At 39.7% G+C, this 17,880-nt stretch overlaps 1 protein-coding gene across 2 annotated transcripts in view; it reads right to left on the reverse strand.

The window, feature by feature from the left end:
• Positions 1-17,880, reverse strand: part of DOK6 (docking protein 6) — a 247,987-nt gene that overhangs the window by 93,572 nt on the left and 136,535 nt on the right. For both annotated transcript variants that reach the window (XM_035319801.1, XM_035319802.1), the window contains exons 4-5: positions 9,992-10,111; positions 735-924 (exon numbers count right to left, since the gene is read on the reverse strand). In XM_035319801.1, the coding sequence (XP_035175692.1) occupies positions 735-924; positions 9,992-10,111 (310 nt within the window). The remainder of the gene's footprint in view (positions 1-734; positions 925-9,991; positions 10,112-17,880) is intronic.

A 17,880-nucleotide genomic window follows, 5' to 3' on the forward strand; every position in this document is an offset into this window, starting at 1 on the left:
TCAGCATAAGGAAGACAGACTTCAAAAAGTCTAGAACCACAAAATGAAAAACTAACCATCACCAAGGAGAGAATGTATCAAAAAGAAAAGGTAGTGAACCTAATGACAGGAAATGAAGACATTAAATATACTAAAAAAGACATGAAAGGGAGAGAAAACAGAGCTGCATGGATATTTAAAACTGTTCTGAGAAAAGAAATGGCAATGAGGATTAAAACTGCAGGCAGAAAAATAGAGCTAGCCTTTTTATGGGCTCACAATGTTCTCTGTACTCCTGCTTGCAATTATACACCAAGGTGGCAATCAGTCATCAGAAACACCCAGAAAAGTAATATCTACGGTGATGGAAGCGATTCCCCTGTACAACGAGCCTTTTCCATGATTCAGAATTCACTTCTTTTGCATCAACTGTACTCAAATATATAGCACACTAGTATAGAAGCATAGTGAGACCCATAAAACCTAAGAATGACAGTTCAGTGGCAGTTAAATAAAAATCAGAGGAAGGGCAGCTGACAAGCCATAATGTTTAAGCTCATTTTGAATATGAGGTATATTAATGTTTATTTCGAACACTGGGCTGAATATATTGCAAAAGTGATATTCAACAAATGGAAGTCTATGGAGAAGCCATGTATTCCATCTTTCTTACTTTGAGAGGCTAATCTAACTTATCAGAGTGCTTCCCAAAAATCACTGTTTACTTCTTGTTGCTGTTTCTTCTTAACTCTTACCTTCCAGACTCAAATGTGAACCATGTTGAGTCACGTCCATATCTCCTCAAAGAGCTCAGAGGCCACATGACCAGCTTGACCTTGGCATTGTGGATGTCCCAGAGATAGATGTTTTCATGTGTGATCTGCATTGTACATTCCCCATAGATATCTAAATTTGGTGTAGGCATAAGATATACATTGAATCGCTCTGGAAGACAAAAGCAGAATAAGGCATAGACAATTTAAGCAAGATTTAACATTGAATATATACATATATATTTACAACAATAAAGTATTTAGTTACTGAAGGTTCAGATATCAAGGCCAAATTTCTAGCCTGTGAACAGTGGTGGAGATTCACTGATGCCCAAGAAGTGTTGCCAATACTCCAAGAGGAGAATTTTCATTTCATTTTCAGTATAAATAATGCAGCAGACTGAAAGATCTTTCATACATGATCCTCAGAGTACTTTTTAATATATGACCCCATAAACTGAACTGAAATCTGCATCCTTACAGTAAGGTCCATGACTTTTTGCAAATCAAAATTTGCAATGGCTTGAACTCTCCTCTCTCAAAGAATAGAACTATAGCTATCTTGGCAAAACAGGTATATACAATCATTGCCCCTTAAAAGTGAATTTGCAAACCCAGGCTTACTTACTGAAGCCTGTTAATAATTACTCCTTTACATTCAGTTTCTACTTATTTGCCAACTCAGTAAAATTCTTAACATTTTTAATAATCAGTTGATTTCTTGAAAAATCTAATTTAACACTACATAATATTATGGTCTCAACATCAATTGCTATCAGCTGCACTTCTACTTCATAGTGCTGTCATTGTAATACGAGTTCAAGGTCATTAACAATTTTCTGAAGTGCCTATATTGCAAGTGAATTAATAAGCAAAACAAAAACTAACTTAAAAGAATAAATAAATAAATAAACCACAACAATAGCAAAAGGGTTTTAAAGCAAACTGTAATTTGTTTTGAAGAATAACTATTGTTAGTTCTACAAAGAAAGGAAAACAAAGTTCAGGTTGTACATTTGGAAGTGCTAGAGTATTTAATCTCTAAAGGCACTGAAACCTTAGGGCTTTCCTTTCATTTTTTGAAACAGATTAGAAATGCAAAGTGTCAATACTGTAATATTGAAGGGTGTTGACAAAAAAAAAAAAAAAAAGGGTAAGAAAAATTAGAAGCATGAATATGATGAATGCTCATTCTATGAACAGGACTAGAGAAATGTATTGGAAGCCTGCTAGAAAAGTTCTCTCCTGTTACTTAATAAATGAATGATAGTATGATAGTTTGGCGTGGAATATTTTGAACACACTATTTGCACTGTATTTTCTCATACTGTTCTTTTAAAAATTAGGAAGGAATTTAAATTAATCAGAGGTATAAAATGAGAGAAACAATCATAACAGTCAAAATGAGATGCAGCTTATAGTTGTGTTTGATGGTCAATAACTCCAACATTATTACTCCATTTTATATTGTTTGTTACATGTACTTTTCTGACAAATCAGTGAACATACTGCAGATAAGTGAGCTAATATGAAATATGACAGAATTTTGTATGAGTGTGTGAGTGTCAATAAAATAACAGAAGTTTGGCTGAAGAATTAATGGAACTGCTGGTGAGCAGTAAGATTTGCTGTCCTGCATAGCTGTATGCAAACTTGTCATCCACAATGTTATCCTGTCAATTTCATTTTGTCCCATTAATGACTCCTCAGTTGATTCACTCTTTAGGTCTGTACTGGGTTTATGTGGTAAGGTTTTGGTAGCAGGGGGCCATAGGGGTAGCTTCTGTGAGAAGGATCTAGAAGCTGCCCCATGTTTGGTAAGGGCTCCACTGCTGACCAGAGCTGAGCCAATAAGTGATTTTGTTTGCGCCTCTGTGAGAGCATATTTAAGACAGGAAAAAAAAACAAAAAAAAAACGCTGCGCCACACAGCAGCTGGGAGAGTGAGAGGAGGGAGGAACAGCTTTGCAGGCGCCAAGGTCAGTGAAGAAGGAGGGGGAGAGGTGCTCCAGGCGCCGGAGCAGAAGTCCCTTGTGGCCTGTGGTGAGGACCATGGTGAAGCAGGATGTCCCCCTGCAGCCCATGGAGTGCCACGGTGGAGCAGGGTTCCACGTTGCAGCCCATGGAGGAGACCACGGTGGAGCAGGTGGACCTGCACCGACGGAGACTGCGGCCTGTGGAAGACCCCTGCCGGAGCAGATTCCGGGCTGGAGCTGCAGCCCGTGGAGAGGAGCCCACGCAGGAGCAGGTGACCTGGCAGGAGCTGCTGCCCGTGGGGGACCCAGGTTGGAGCAGTTTGCTCCCGAGGGATGGACCCCGTGGTATGGACCCATATCTGGAGCAGTTCTTGAAGAGCTGCTGCCTGTGGGAAGCCCACGCTGGATCAGTTCAGCAAGGACTGCATCCCATGGGAGGGACCCCACAGCACAGGGGACGAGAGTGACCGAGAAGGAGCGGCAGAGAAGAATTGCTATAGACTGACCATAACCCCCACTCCCCCGTTCCCCTGCGCCGCTTGGGGGGAGGAGGTGGAAGAGGGTGGATGGGGGGGGACGGTGCTTTTGGTTTCTTTCCTTTGTTTCTCACTTCTCTAACTCATTAGTAATAGGCAATAAATCTTACTATCTTCCTATGCTGAGTCTGTTTTGCCCATCACAATAATTACTGCGCGATCTCCTTGTCCTTATCTCAACCCTTGAGCCCCTTTCATCGTATTTTCTCCCTGTTCCTCTTTGAGGAGGGGGAGTGAGAGAGCGGTTGTGGTGGAGCTCGGTCGCCCACCCAAGTAAAACCAAAAACTTGTATTTTAGGACTAAGGTCCCAAGTGCAAAACTCCTGATATTTTGTAAAAGTTTTCTGATATACAGCATAAATAGATTAGCATATGCTGTTGAAATTGCTGAAAAGAACTTCCCCTAACTTTCAGAATTATGTGTTGGGCACAGGTCAAGTCTAATGTCTACTGAAATAAATGGAAATCTCACGCATGGAGGTACAGGTCAATGACTGCATCAGAAAAGGAATAGTGGAGAAGATAGCATAATATACAATGGAATTGTATATATTTGCCCTTTTTCAGTATTTAAATGCTGCTGTGATGAGTCATACAAAACTGCCTAGGAGCTATGCAGATGTGATTTTATCATATACTAGACTCCAGTTTTACGCTACCATGCTGTTGCTTCATATTACTTACCTCCACTCTTTGAAAGAAACGTTCAGCGTATCAGCTGGTTCTCTAGTCCTCCCCATTACACACAAGTCACACAATGTGCATGGGGGGGAATGGCAGTACTACATGAGAGGTGAAATACTTCCTTTAACTCTTCACTGACAGAGTACTTGGACAGCAGAGAAAATTGAAAGGTACAATTATTAAGGTACAAGGCTATTTCAAGCTGTTTTAGAAGCCACCAGAACACTCTCAAAATGCTCAACTACTCTGAAGCATTTGAGGACATTATTACATGAAGGATCTTAAGGACATACAGTATCTTTGAAAGATCAAGAGACATTCATTTGTTTAATTTGTAGTGGAGGTTGGTGTCTAAGGTGAGGTGTCATGAATTAAAGAAATTCTGCATGATGGAAGTGACCATGAGCTTCAGGGCAAAATGTAGGCCTATTGGAACTTATCCAAATTGGCAAGAAAAGAAAGTTGTACAAACGTTCTTTTGAAGCTAAAATTTACTAACACTTTAAAATAGCAGGAAACTGAGGACCTGAAAAAGTGTGAATACTATTAAATATTTTCAAGAATTAAAATGTAGGGTCTAGTTTGTCCATTTGAACAAATTTCTAGATAATGGTAATAAAATCAATCAGTTTTTAGAGGCAACTTTTGCCCTTAAACTCATATTGGCAAGAATAAGCATTTGTAGTCTAGATTTGGGATGTCTGAAATCAGTTCCACTTGAATTCAGTTTCCAGATTTTTCTGAATCACATTGAATGAGATATTTAGTTCCTCTGTGGATCAGTTATCACCTGTGTATCAGTGGGGTGAGATGATAATTTTCCACTGGGTGGTAAGATTAAATACATGGAAGTTAATGAGGGCCTCAGCAAATAGGGAAATGGAAGAAAACAAACAAGAAGATGCTATTCTGTTGGTTAAGTCAAGACCGAGACTGAGCAGGTACAATTCCTCATTATTTTAGCATTACAATCTTCCTCTCTCCTCTAAAACTGGTAAGAGCAAAGTTCAGGGAGTGGAGGGGTCCAGATGAGCTGACATATTACCATACTGTTTTCAGTGTGCTGTTCTTTCCCATCTCCTTGAATAAGCACAGCAATATACTTTGTCATATACTTTGTCTACATAAAGGTGTTTAGCATTTGGGCTTTGGCAAGTAGATGACCTTTAATAACGGTTTCCAGAGAATGGAAGCAGAAGAGGCTTTGTTAGAATGAGCATATTGACTGAGACGGGGACTTGGCGGCAGCTCTGAAATGCTCTCAGTCTTTCAGTTCGAAGTGCAGCTGTACTACGGAAAAAAATGACTGGGAGGCCTAATGATCCTGGTTCTAATAGTTTTATCACTGGATTCCTTTGCCTAAATCATCCCATATGAAGAGCTGAACAGATAACATTCCAATCCTGTAATCCAGAGGCTTCATTTTATTTCAGCTTTAACGTGAGGGAAAAAGTGCTTATGAAACGAGGCAGTCAGGTTGGTCAGATCCATATAAGAAGAGGCTTTGAAAGCAAACATTCACATCCTATCTGGAAGAAACTCTCCGTCTATGAATTTATGAAGCTATTATTTTTAGGTGGAAAGAGAGCTCTAAGTCTTGGTCACAGCACTTTGTGTTCATACATATGTCAGGTCTCTTAAAACAATTTTTCTTGGTTTAAAAACTGAGGAACCATGGTTTTAGAATTAAAAAAAGTATGTTTTTTTTTTTTTTTTTTTTCCTTGTTAATAATGTGTGGTAATGCTTATTAGCATTTTAATGAAAATTTTAAAAAGCTACCATTAATTAATTATTTTTAATTACTTCACTGATAAGTAGTGAGGTAGAGAAGAATCTAAAAACTGACTGTCTTACCCATCCATTAAAATTGTAAATGCCTTTATTTTCTAGAGAAAATAAATAAATGAATAAATAAATAAATAAAATAAAGTTGCCTATATGTGGTTTATCTTAAAAAAAACAACCAAACAAAAAAACAACACAAAACACACAAAACAACCCTATAACAGTTGATTAAAGATAAAAGAAAATGAATAAAAAGCATGTACAATGTTTTCATGTAGTAAATCACAAACAGGACTTGTACAGACTCTAGAAAATGCCTTAAAACAGGTCAGCTATATGAACTTCATTACGAAATCCCTATGATTTGGTTGTAGTTTGTAATCTCAACATGTAGCATAAAGAAATAACTTGTAATCCTCTTCTGAGGATTTAAGGACATTGTTCAGTATAAGGAGCTACAGGCTTTTTTCTAACAAATTAATGAATTAGTGGCAATTAAAAAAACAGAATGTAAGACTGCAGTATGGTTCAATCTTTTTAAATAAGAAAGAAAGGTAGAACAATTATGAGAGAGAGAATTTTACAAAGGAAGAAATTTTCTGAGATATCAATTGAAATATTAGGCAGGGAGTAAAAGAAGTAAAATATAATTATCTTTCAAATGTTTATAATACATTTCCAAAACAAAACAAAACAAAAAAAAAATCAGGCAAAACAACACATAATAGATTGAGATATATATCTCAAATATATTGAGATCTGGAAACCAAGTCTCTAATTTCCAAATGAAGACAGCACTCTACATTTATGTTTTTCCTATCAGCAGCTTGAGAAATCTGAGGGATATCTTGAGAAACCTAAGGGATATGAGGTGTGTATAAGTATCACAGAATAGAAGACCACTTGTCATCATTGTTATAAATTGCAGCTGAGTCCAGAGTTTCTTTCCTGAAGTTATTACTGTGTATTATTTTTTGTCCTATCATTGTATATATAACTCCGCTGCCATTATACTAATTTTGTTATCTAAATGGGATCTTGTAGTCTTTACTGGATTTTACTGTATTCTCATTCATTAAAAAATAATATAAATGGACATTCACAAATAGTAAGAAATTGTGTCTGCTGTGAAATAAATTTAAACAGGAACAGGGTTGCAGTTATAGGGCTGACAAACGCTACCAAATCGCAGCAGTTGCAGGAGAGAGAAAGTAAAATGGTTGGAGAGGAGGGAAGCTTCATTTCAGGCCTCTGTTTTAATAGAAACTTCATATCACTGTAAACTAAGCAGACATTAGTTGTGAGACTTAGATATAAAAAATAAAACCACCTAATGGTCATTTTCCACAGTGGAGTTTACAACTTTAATGCTTGTGGTAATACTTGAAAGTAATAACAGAAATGAGTGAGAAGCTTTCTGTTACAGATGTACTTTGCACAGGAATCACTTAGAAGTCTTCTCTATTCTTCTCAGAGTAGCCAGAGGTCTCTGCTATAAGCAGTGGAGATTTGTAGCTACCATCACCACAGAACTGCTTGGTGCTAGAGGGTCAAGCAACTGTGCAGCTCCAATAAAAGATAACTTGCTAACACCTACTAAACAACTCAGAATGAAAAAAAAAAAAAATAAAAATAAAAAAAAAGAATTAGTGCTATCATGCATTTTCTCCTCTTGTGTTTTGCAAACCATATTGCATTTGTCATGAAAAAAAAAAAAAAATCTCGGGAAAGCAAGAGTGGAAGGACAAACAAAACTCAGATGTAAGAAAAATGAATGTTATATAAATCAAAAAAAAAAAATGCATATTTTTCCTGCCATGCATTTTTATATGTCAATGAGTCTTTGGGTATAAAAATTATCAGTAGCACATAACAAAGATTTTTTTATGGCCCCAGGCCATATATGATAACAATTAAGAGATTTATTACAAATCTTTTAAACTAAATATGCTGGTTGGTGTGTGTTTGTCATACCAATTACTAAAACAGAAACCTACACAACAGAAAACCTTCCCTCTTTTGTCACGTGATAGTACGACAGGAATGTGTAAGCACTCGGAGAGATGAAAAACATAGAGTATTAAAATATTATTACCAGGACAAAGTAAAATATCTTATGAAAGAATACTCGTTAGGCTAGTTCTTTTCTGATTAAAGAAATATCTTTATCAAATTGTAAACATTTCAAAAAATCTTTAGGGGAAGTAACCATTTGAAAAAGATAGCAGGATGGGATTAACACTTGCTCTGTAGAGATTAGTGGTTTTAACATCCAGTCATGTCTAATATTCTGTCATATAACAGAGATATAAACAGCATAACACTATTATTCAATTGCTTTTAGCCCTTAAAATGTCAAAAAAATGAAAAAATAATATCTAAAATTGTAAACCCCCTGATACTGTAGTTTCTATGACGATACAATCTATGGTCTTGCTTAGGTACTAAGAGAAGTATTTTGTTCAGTCAGTGGCCTGAAAGAAAGTCTTTGTATGGCTACAGAACATGTGTGAAATAAGGAGCTGAGACTTTTTAATTCTACTCCAGATTGTACAAACTATATGTTTGCATCTCTTTTTCAAGTAAGTTACTACATAGACTAACTCAAGAGTCAACCTCCAAATGAGTTTGACTTATACTTGCTATGTGTTTTGAAATGACATTCACAGACAAATTATCAATGTATAGTTATTATTTAATGTGAAAATAACAAAATGTCCTTGACAGTGATAGAGCTTCCATTTTCAAAATGAGCTAGAATTCAGATATATCATAAATATACTCACTTTTCTTGAGTTTTAAATTCAAAATGTAACTTAGATGTTTCATTTTCAGGTCAAAAAAGCTTGGTATTATTTTAAAAAGTTTTTTTTTTAGATATGTTTTGAACTAGAATTTTTGATAACATGCCTTTATGAGCATGCAAATGTACTCTAAAGGCAGGAATGGGTAAGTACTTGGATAGATAACGAACATAATGTATGTAAAATATTATTATTAGGACAAAGTAAATTATATGAGGAATATGTATGAATAATCATGAAGAAAATGGACAAGAAAATAAATTTAAAATTAAAATTTTTTTTTAGAGCTCCCAAATGATTCCACCCTCTGATCAGTCACAATTTGTGAAGGTGGTGAGCCTATAGGATAGCCTATAGCAGATAGGATACGTTGAGTTGTTATCACTTTCCTATGACATAAGTAGATTTTTTAATATAATTTGAAACAAGTGGAAAATTAAACCAAGTCACAAATTAAATCCTACCTCTGATAAAAAGGAAACAACTTCACAAACATTTGAACTTTCTTTAAATCACACACAAAAAATACCTGATCTTTGAATCAAATTCCTTGAAGATTTCTGTACATTTTATGCTATTAGGTTCAGAGATGTCCACAATCTCATAAGAAATTAATACAATATAATTGATATAGTGCTATTCATTCTATAATTTAATGATGTCATTATTTTTTTTTATAATGATATTTTGCTTGTTTTGTTATGATCATTGAGGCAGCTTATTTTATTACTTTATTAAAAGCTATTAGATTTTATAAAAGCATCAAGACAGTAACAATCACTGAGTGATGAAATTTAGGGAGGAATAAATGAGCACATTTTTTGTTTGCCCTCATGTTCATTAATAGGAATTAAATGACAGGAAAATCACAGATTTTGTTTTGTTATTGCATATTCCATCCACTAGCATCCTTCCTGTGCATGTGTCTAAATTTCTGTTCAAAAGACTTACAAGCTTGGGCTTAGGGCTGACTAGAACCTGCCATTGTCCTTTCCACCTCTGTTTGGTAACATTTAGATTTAGATTTTTTGTTATTTCAGGCAGATATGAGTTTAAAGCAAGTATGTGTTTTGTAGTCCAAAGTGCTGTTGAAATGTTCATCACTGTCTTTTAAAGGCTGTGGAACAGCTACTGCTTTATTCCACTGCAATGAGTCTACTGCTTCCTCAACCAGAAAGGTTGTTGTCATCCTTTCCCAAGAGAGGAAAATGTGAATACAATGAAGTCACTATATCTATGCTATTTAGTGTAAAATTTGATCACATTTATTTGTAGAAAAAATATGATTAAGCCTTGAAATCACATCCAACAGTTTAGTTATTAATGAGGTAATAGCAAAAAAAAAAACAACCAACCAAACAAACAAACAAAAAACCCACAGGCACAAATACCAGCAAAGATAACATGGGACATCAGCCAAGAACTGATATAGGAGCAATTACAAAGTTACTTACCATTTTGTTCTCTCTGGACTCCAGCAGCAAGCAAATCTGGTTCACCAAGACTTATATCATTGAGCCTGGTTCCTAGACACTCCATGCAAAGGTGCTTGCACCATTCCTCTGCCTCTAATTCTGAAAAAAAAAAATAAATAATAAAAATAAATATTAGTGTTAACATTTTACTCCAAAAAAAAAAAAAAAAAAAAAAAAACTGTGAAAAATTAGTAACTTCTTAAAAAGTAGCTTAAGCTAGTAACACAAAATTCCACTTCTATCTCTTTGCCTTGATTTATGAACTTAAAAAAAGTTTTTTACACTATAAGGACTGCAATTCCCATTTCGTATTTGGGGACAGGAGGTGGAGTTAACAGAAAAGAGAAAAGACAAGTGATTTTTCAAAACAATATATTTCTAGAAGGCCTGCCTGAAAGAAAAATGCAATTTAGAAAAAACATCAAACATAATATCTGAAATAGTCTTTACTGCTCTTTAGCTGAACTATTGAAAAACTTTAGTTTTCTAAAGGTTCTTATTTTTCTAGGGGCAAAGGAAACCACAGCAATAAAAAAGTTCTTTAAATGCAAAACTTTTTCCTTTACTGTACTGAACACCTATGCCCATCAAGACAGATTGAATAAGGAATTCATTCAGTTCTGCTCACCTCTTTTTGGTCTCAGAGCAATTTGGGCATTAGTTGGAATTTTTGTATGAAAATTCAAAACCTCCTCATCTTTTCTGAGTTGTCCATTGCATCCCATTGATCTTTATCTGAGAACTCCCTATCTGCCAGTTTACCAAGACATGAACACCCACTGAGACAGCACAATAGCTGCTCTCCACAGCCACTCACATTTTATCCACTTTCCAAATTTAACATCACAAACTGTCTGGTATTGGTCTAACTAACATCTCAAACTGGCATTCATATAGTGTGAAACCACAACTAATAAAAATCTAGGCAGCTAGGCCAGCTGCCTTTTATTACAAAGTAAGCTTCACCTAAGGGAAACTTTCTGGAGAGCAGGATGGGGACCGTGCCCAAAATGAATATCCGTTGTCATAGTCTATATCTGATCATCCTTAGGACTGGCTGTCTCCAGTCATCTAGAAATGTCTCTATTAAACTGAAACTAATTTTTTTTTTTTTTTTTTTTTTTTTCATTCCTTTTTTGGGAACATCTGGAAAATACTTTGGTGACAATCTCTCCAATGCAGTGCTAAAATTCAGAAAGACAATAAATAAATAAATAAATAAATAAAAAATCAACTACATGCATCCCTTGAAGAATCTAGTCATGATGACTCATTGTAGTTAGTAAAAAATTATATCCAAGCAAAATCTTTCCATACCTACTTGGTACAGTCTTTGAATCCTTGCCTGGTTAGGGACAGATCTCAAGTGACAGAAACATTTGCTGGACAAGAAAGGGAGAAAGGCCTTTTTCTTCCAGGTCCCGAAAATATATTTGGATACATGGATTTATTCAGGGCCCAGAATAATCCAGAAACAGATTGTTCCTGAGTTAATCTGTCTATTAGCTGACAGAGTTCCCAGGCAGGAAGTTCAAATGACCGACTCAGTTTGGGAATTTTTGAGACTAACATGATTGTTGCTGCAGGGATACAATTTTATTTTATTTTTTTTTTATTTTTGTTTTGAGTACTGCAAGCCAAGAGGCTTCCTTTAACGCTTCCTGATTTTTTTTTTTGCAGTCTTTGTCCCAGGACACATATCTCCAAAGTTGGTCTTCTTGTGACATCCTCACGAGAGGATGGTGGTGAGAGACTTTCGTCAGTAGTCTCCAGATGACATTTAACTTTGTATGTAAGAAGAAAATACTGAAGTAACAGCACACTATTTCTTAACACTTTTTCTACAGATGCTGCCTGCTTGATGGAAGTATGGAGAAAGCAGGTATATCACTAGAGAATAAAAATAAAAATAAAAATAAAACAGGGGGGTTAATAGTAATAAGATGAATTCATTTAAAATCCTACCTCCCAAATTCATTTTCTGCTCATGCATGAAAAAAATAAATTTCCCTCCAGCGTTTCTGCCTTTCTCTCTTTCCACCTTTGCCTTTTCCTTGGATATTTGTGAGGTCTGATGAAGCAGACTTATGTCTATAAAGGAGGGGACTTCACAAGACACATTGTCATATGCTGGCAGCATGGAGGGCTGTGCACTGAAATCCAGGTAAGCCAAGCCCTCAAGGGAGGTTTATTATTGACTTGCCCAACAGCTACTCCAACTCTGGGGAATCAATGTGGAAAGGCTTGTAGTGTATAAGTGACAGAGCAAATCTAGTCTGGTGCTCTCATGTTTGCTTTCCTTCCCTCTCATATTTTCCTTTTTGACTAAATTGTATTACAGAATATTGTAAATGCTGACAGGATGCCTAGGTCTATACAGAGCCTTTTTTACTTTTTTTTTTTTTTTTTTTTTTTTTTTACTTTTTTTACTTAAATCTATATTTTATTACTTTACTTCATTTGCCTGCACCCAGACCGAAAGGGTACGTTCATGAACTGAGATGATGGTAAACATACAAAACTAATCTGTTTAATTTTACAAACATCTAAGGAGAAAGGAAAATGTATTGGCATTTCCATAATTTTAGCTTAACATCAATATATATTCAAAATACTACTCTCATGTAAAAGCAAAATGTTCTATTTATATGCATTCTCACACCAAATTTCCAGCAGACTTTTGGGGAAACAAGCAAACAAACTAACAAACAACAACAAAAAAATTATAGGAAGCTGCTGCTTGTGAGTGTTTTTGTTTTCATCTCTCCAGTCCACTTGCTCACTTGCCTCTTTCTATTACAGCAACATCTAGAACTTGAAATGTTGGATTCAGAAACAGCCTTTCAGGGTGTTTGACTCTAGTAGTTTAATTTAAGCTGCTGCTTCTTGCCTGCAAGATGTTTGTGATCACACCCAGATTAGACCATTCTCCACCTACCACACAGAAGAAAATCTCTTAATGTGAGTGCTAAATGATTATGGCCATATTTTGCAAAGTAGACTGTAATGCAGGCACTGTGTTGTTGTATAACTCAAAATTTGTGTCTTAGAACTATCTACACAATATGACAAAGAATACAGTTTCAACACAGAAGTGAAATATCTTCCCATAGAACTGTGAGGATTTGTATATGCTGTCAGAAGCACCAACATCTTCTGAACACATCTCCAAATGTGTTTGGAGAGTCAAGGGTTGGAGGGTACTGTGTGAGTTAGTTTTACCTAATGCATCCTGATAGCTATTGCTTACTCACAAGGGAATACCTTAGAACTTTTCCTTGTCTTACATATGAAACCTTCTTTAGAAGCAGGTGAATTACTTTTCAGACTTAAAGACATATTTCTCCTTTCATCATGTGTATCTATAAAGCAGCTTACCCACAGCAAGACTAGAATGCTTTGTGTTTCTGGGTAACAAATTAAATATTAGAATAGAATAGAATAGAATAGAATAGAATATCCTGAGTTGGAAGGGACCCTTAAGGATCATCAAGTCCAACTCTCGACACCGCACAGGTCTACCCAAAAGTTCAGACCATGTGCCTAAGTTCACAGTCCAATCTCTTCTTAAATTCAGACAGGCTCGGTGCAGTGACCACTTCCCTGGGGAGCCTGTTCCAGTGTGCAACCACCCTCTCTGTGAAGAACCCCCTCCTGACGTCCAGCCTAAATTTCCCCTGCCTCAGCTTAACCCCGTTCCCGCGGGTCCTGTCACTAGTGTTAATGGAGAAAAGGTCTCCTGCCTCTTGACAACCCCTTACGAGGAAGGTGTAGACTGCGATGAGGTCTCCCCTCAGCCTCCTCTTCTCCAGGCTGAACAGGCCCAGTGACCTCAGCCGTTCCTCGTACGTCTTCCCCTCCAGGCCTTTCACCATCTTCGTAGCCCTCCTCTGGACACTCTCCAACAGTTTCATGTCCTTTTTATACTGTGGTGCCCAGAACTGCACACAGTACTCGAGGTGAGGCCGCACCAGCGCAGAGTAGAGCGGGACAATCACCTCCCTTGACCTACTAGCGATGCCGTTCTTGATGCACCCCAGGATACGATTGGCCCTCCTGGCTGCCAGGGCACACTGCTGGCTCATATTCAACTTGCTGTCTACCACGACCCCCAGATCCCTCTCTTCTAGGCTGCTCTCCAGCGTCTCATCGCCCAGTCTGTACATGCAGCCAGGGTTTCCCCGTCCCAGGTGCAGGACCCGGCACTTGCTCTTATTGAACTTCATGCGGTTGGTGATCGCCCAGCTCTCCAACCTGTCCAGATCCCTCTGCAAGGCCTTTACGCCCTCATTTGAGTCCACAACTCCTCCAAGTTTGGTGTCATCAGCAAACTTGCTCAAAATACCCTCTATTCCTACATCCAGATCATTTATAAAAATATTGAAAAGTACCGGCCCTAAAATGGAGCCTTGAGGGACCCCACTGGTGACCGCCCGCCAGCCTGACGCAGCTCCATTTACCATAACCCTTTGGGCCCTGCCCGTTAGCCAATTGCTCACCCATCGTATGATGTTTTTATTTAGCTGTATGGTGGACATTTTGTCCAGTAAGATCCTATGGGAAACCGTGTCAAAAGCCTTGCTGAAGTCCAAAAAAATCACATCAGCTGGTTTCCCTTGGTCCACCATACGGGTGATCTTATCATAAAAGGAAATCAGGTTAGTTAGGCAGGACCTACCCTTCACAAACCCATGCTGGCTGGGACCAATGACTGCTTTGTCCCCCAGGTGCGCCTCAATAAGTCCGAGAACCAACTTCTCCATGATTTTACCAGGCACTGACGTGAGACTGACAGGCCTGTAATTGCTAGGGTCTTCTTTCTGACCCTTCTTGAAAATTGGCACAACATTTGCCAGCTTCCAGTCTACTGGGACCTCTCCAAATTCCCAGGATCGTTGAAAAATAATTGATAGAGGTTCCGCGATGACATCCGCCAGCTCTTTCAGCACCCGGGGATGAATCCCATCCGGACCCATGGACTTGTAGGGATCCAGGTGGAGTAGCAAATCCCGCACACGTTCAGGGTCAGTTGGGAGTTTGTCATCCCCACCGTCCCGGTCCTCCAGCTCAGGGCACCCTGGGTCCCGAAGCCCATCATCGGCATTGAAGACAGAGGCAAAGAAGGCGTTAAGCGTCTCTGCTTTGCCTACGTCATCGTCTGTGAGGAGACCTTCCCTATCAAGGAGCGGCCCTATGTTTTCTTTAGTTCTCCTTTTTCCATTTACATATCTAAAAAAAACCTTTTTATTTTCTCTCACAGACACAGCCAGCTTCAACTCTAGCTGTGCTTTGGCCACTCGAACTTTCTCCCTACAAACACGAACAGCATCCCTGTATTCTTTCCATGATGCCTGGCCCTCCTTCCAGTAGCGAAACACTCTCTGTTTCCGCCTAATCTCCATTAGAATGTTCCTGGTCAGCCACGCCGGCTTCCTGCCCCGCCTGCCTGACTTGCGATATTTTGGAATTGCCTTATCTTGTGCTTCTAGGAGGCATCGCTTAAAGAGTGACCAGCACTGGTGGACATCGAGGCCTTCAAGAGCAGTTTCCCAGGGGACCTTACTGACTAGTTCCCTGAGCAGCCTGAAGTCCGCTTTCCCCATATCTAGGGATGAGGTTTTGGTGGTGCTTTTCCTTCTGTCACCATAAATGTTGAACTCAACCACTTCATGGTCGCTATGACCGAGGCGGCCACCAATCACCACATCTCCCACCAGACCCTCTCTGTTTTCTAGCAACAGGTCTAGGAGGGCACCTTTCCTAGTTGGCTCCGTTAGCACCTGTACCAAGAAGTTATCATCTAGGTGCTTCATGAACCTCCTGGACTTGCTCGTGTCAGCCGTGTGGCACTCCCAGTTAATGTCCGGCAAGTTGAAGTCCCCCATAAGGACAAGGGGAGTTAATCTCGAGGCCTCTCTTAGTTCTGTAAAGAATAATTTATCGGCGCTATCATCCTGGCCAGGCGGTCTGTAATAGACTCCCACAACTACATCCCCTTTATTCGTTCGTCCCTTGATCCTTACCCAGAGGCTCTCAACTTTGCCATCGCCAACCTGAAGTTCCACACAGTCCAGCACCTGCTTCACATACATCGCCACCCCACCACCTCGCCTACCCTGCCTGTCCCTCCTGAAGAGCCTGTAACCATCTATCGCAACACCCCAGTCACAGGACTCATCCCACCAGGTTTCGCTTATGCCGATGATGTCGTAGTTGCGGGACTGGGCCAGGACTTCTAGCTCATCTATTTTATTCCTCATACTGCGTGTGTTTGTGTAAAAGCACTTCAGGTGCGTCTCCTTACACTCAGCACCTTGTGGATCTGACCAAAGGACCCCACTGGCACACAGCCCCTCTGATTCTAGCGTACCATCCCTTAGGTCTTCACCGGCTCGCCTGGTTTTAGCCCCTTCCCCCTTCGACTCTAGTTTAAAGCCCTATCTATCAGCCCTGCCAACTCCTGACCTAAGATCCTTACCCCTCTCCGAGAGAGGCGCATCCCATCCGGTGCCATCAGGCCCGGTGTAGCATAGACCTTCCCATGATCAAAGAAACCAAAATTCTGCCGGTCACACCAGTCTCGAAGCCACGAGTTTATGTGAACAGTACGTCTTTCAGCTTCGATCCCCCCTATCGGAAGGACAGAGGCAAACACCACCTGCGCCCCTGATCCTCTAAGTAGTCGCCCCAAATCCCTAAAGTCTCTTTTGATCGCCTTCGGACTTCTCGTTGCTACTTCATCGCTACCAGCCTGAAAGACCAGTAGCGGGTAGTAGTCAGTGGGCCGTACCAGGCGCTTGACTTTCTTGGCAAAGTCTCTCACCCGAGCCCCAGGGAGGCAACAGACTTCTCTGCGGGTTGGGTCCGGTCGGCATATCGGTCCCTCTGTCCCTTTCAGGAGGGAGCCCCCCATAACAATAGCCCTTCTTTCTTTTTTGAAGGATGATGTGGCAATGCGACGTGTAGGTTGCATTGTCTTAGGCGCCCCCTCCAACTGGGACGGGTGTTTGTCTACTTTGTCATTTAGATTGTCTTGCTCTAGTCCTTCATATCGATTATTTAAGGGTAGATGAGAAGGTGAGGTGGGCAGAGAGAGGGCTCGCCTACCACCCCGAATAGGCACCTGCCTCCATTCCCCCCCTTGATCTAGGTCTCCTCCCGCTGCCTGGCTGGAGGAGCGAACCTCCGTCTTCTGCGTAACAGGAGACGCCTGTGCCGTGGCAGTCTCGTGAGCCTGCCTCAGAGAGGGTAGAGCGCACCTCCACCAGTCAATTTCCCTCTCTGATTCCCTGATGCTCCTGAGCCTGTTCACCTCCTCCCGGAGCTCCGCTACCTGGCTGAGCAGTTCTTCAACCTGGGCACACATCCCACAGGCATACCCACCACTGCTGTCAGAGACCGACAGAAGGCTGGGGCACACTCTGCAGCCCAGGACCTGGACGGCTGCGTGTTTCCCCGAGCCCTCCGTCTGAGTAGCCACACTGGTGACTGTGGCTGGAGATGCCTCACGAGATGCGGAGGCCACGGTTTTCTGCCTGGTCGATACCATGGTCAGGTTCTACGCAAGCAGGTTACAAGCACCGAAGGGAGAGGCAGCTGCAAAAGAGCGACGATGAGCCCCCCGCTCGCCCTGCCCGCGCGAACTGCCGCGCAAACTTATGAATTACTTATGAATTTTAAAATATATTTATTATAATTTATAGTACATAAATGGACTAGTCACAATAGCAAGCTTTAAGAATGATAGTTACCACATTATGAAAGAGAGATATCACTATTACTTTGTTTTGATTACATGTAAATTTTGAAACATGAAATACTACAGTAGATTAAGGTCATAAAATACTGCCAGCAAAATTCTTCTCTTT

The sequence above is a fragment of the Oxyura jamaicensis genome, chromosome 2 (genome assembly GCF_011077185.1).
Source record: "Oxyura jamaicensis isolate SHBP4307 breed ruddy duck chromosome 2, BPBGC_Ojam_1.0, whole genome shotgun sequence".
NCBI classification, from domain to species: Eukaryota; Metazoa; Chordata; class Aves; order Anseriformes; family Anatidae; genus Oxyura; species Oxyura jamaicensis.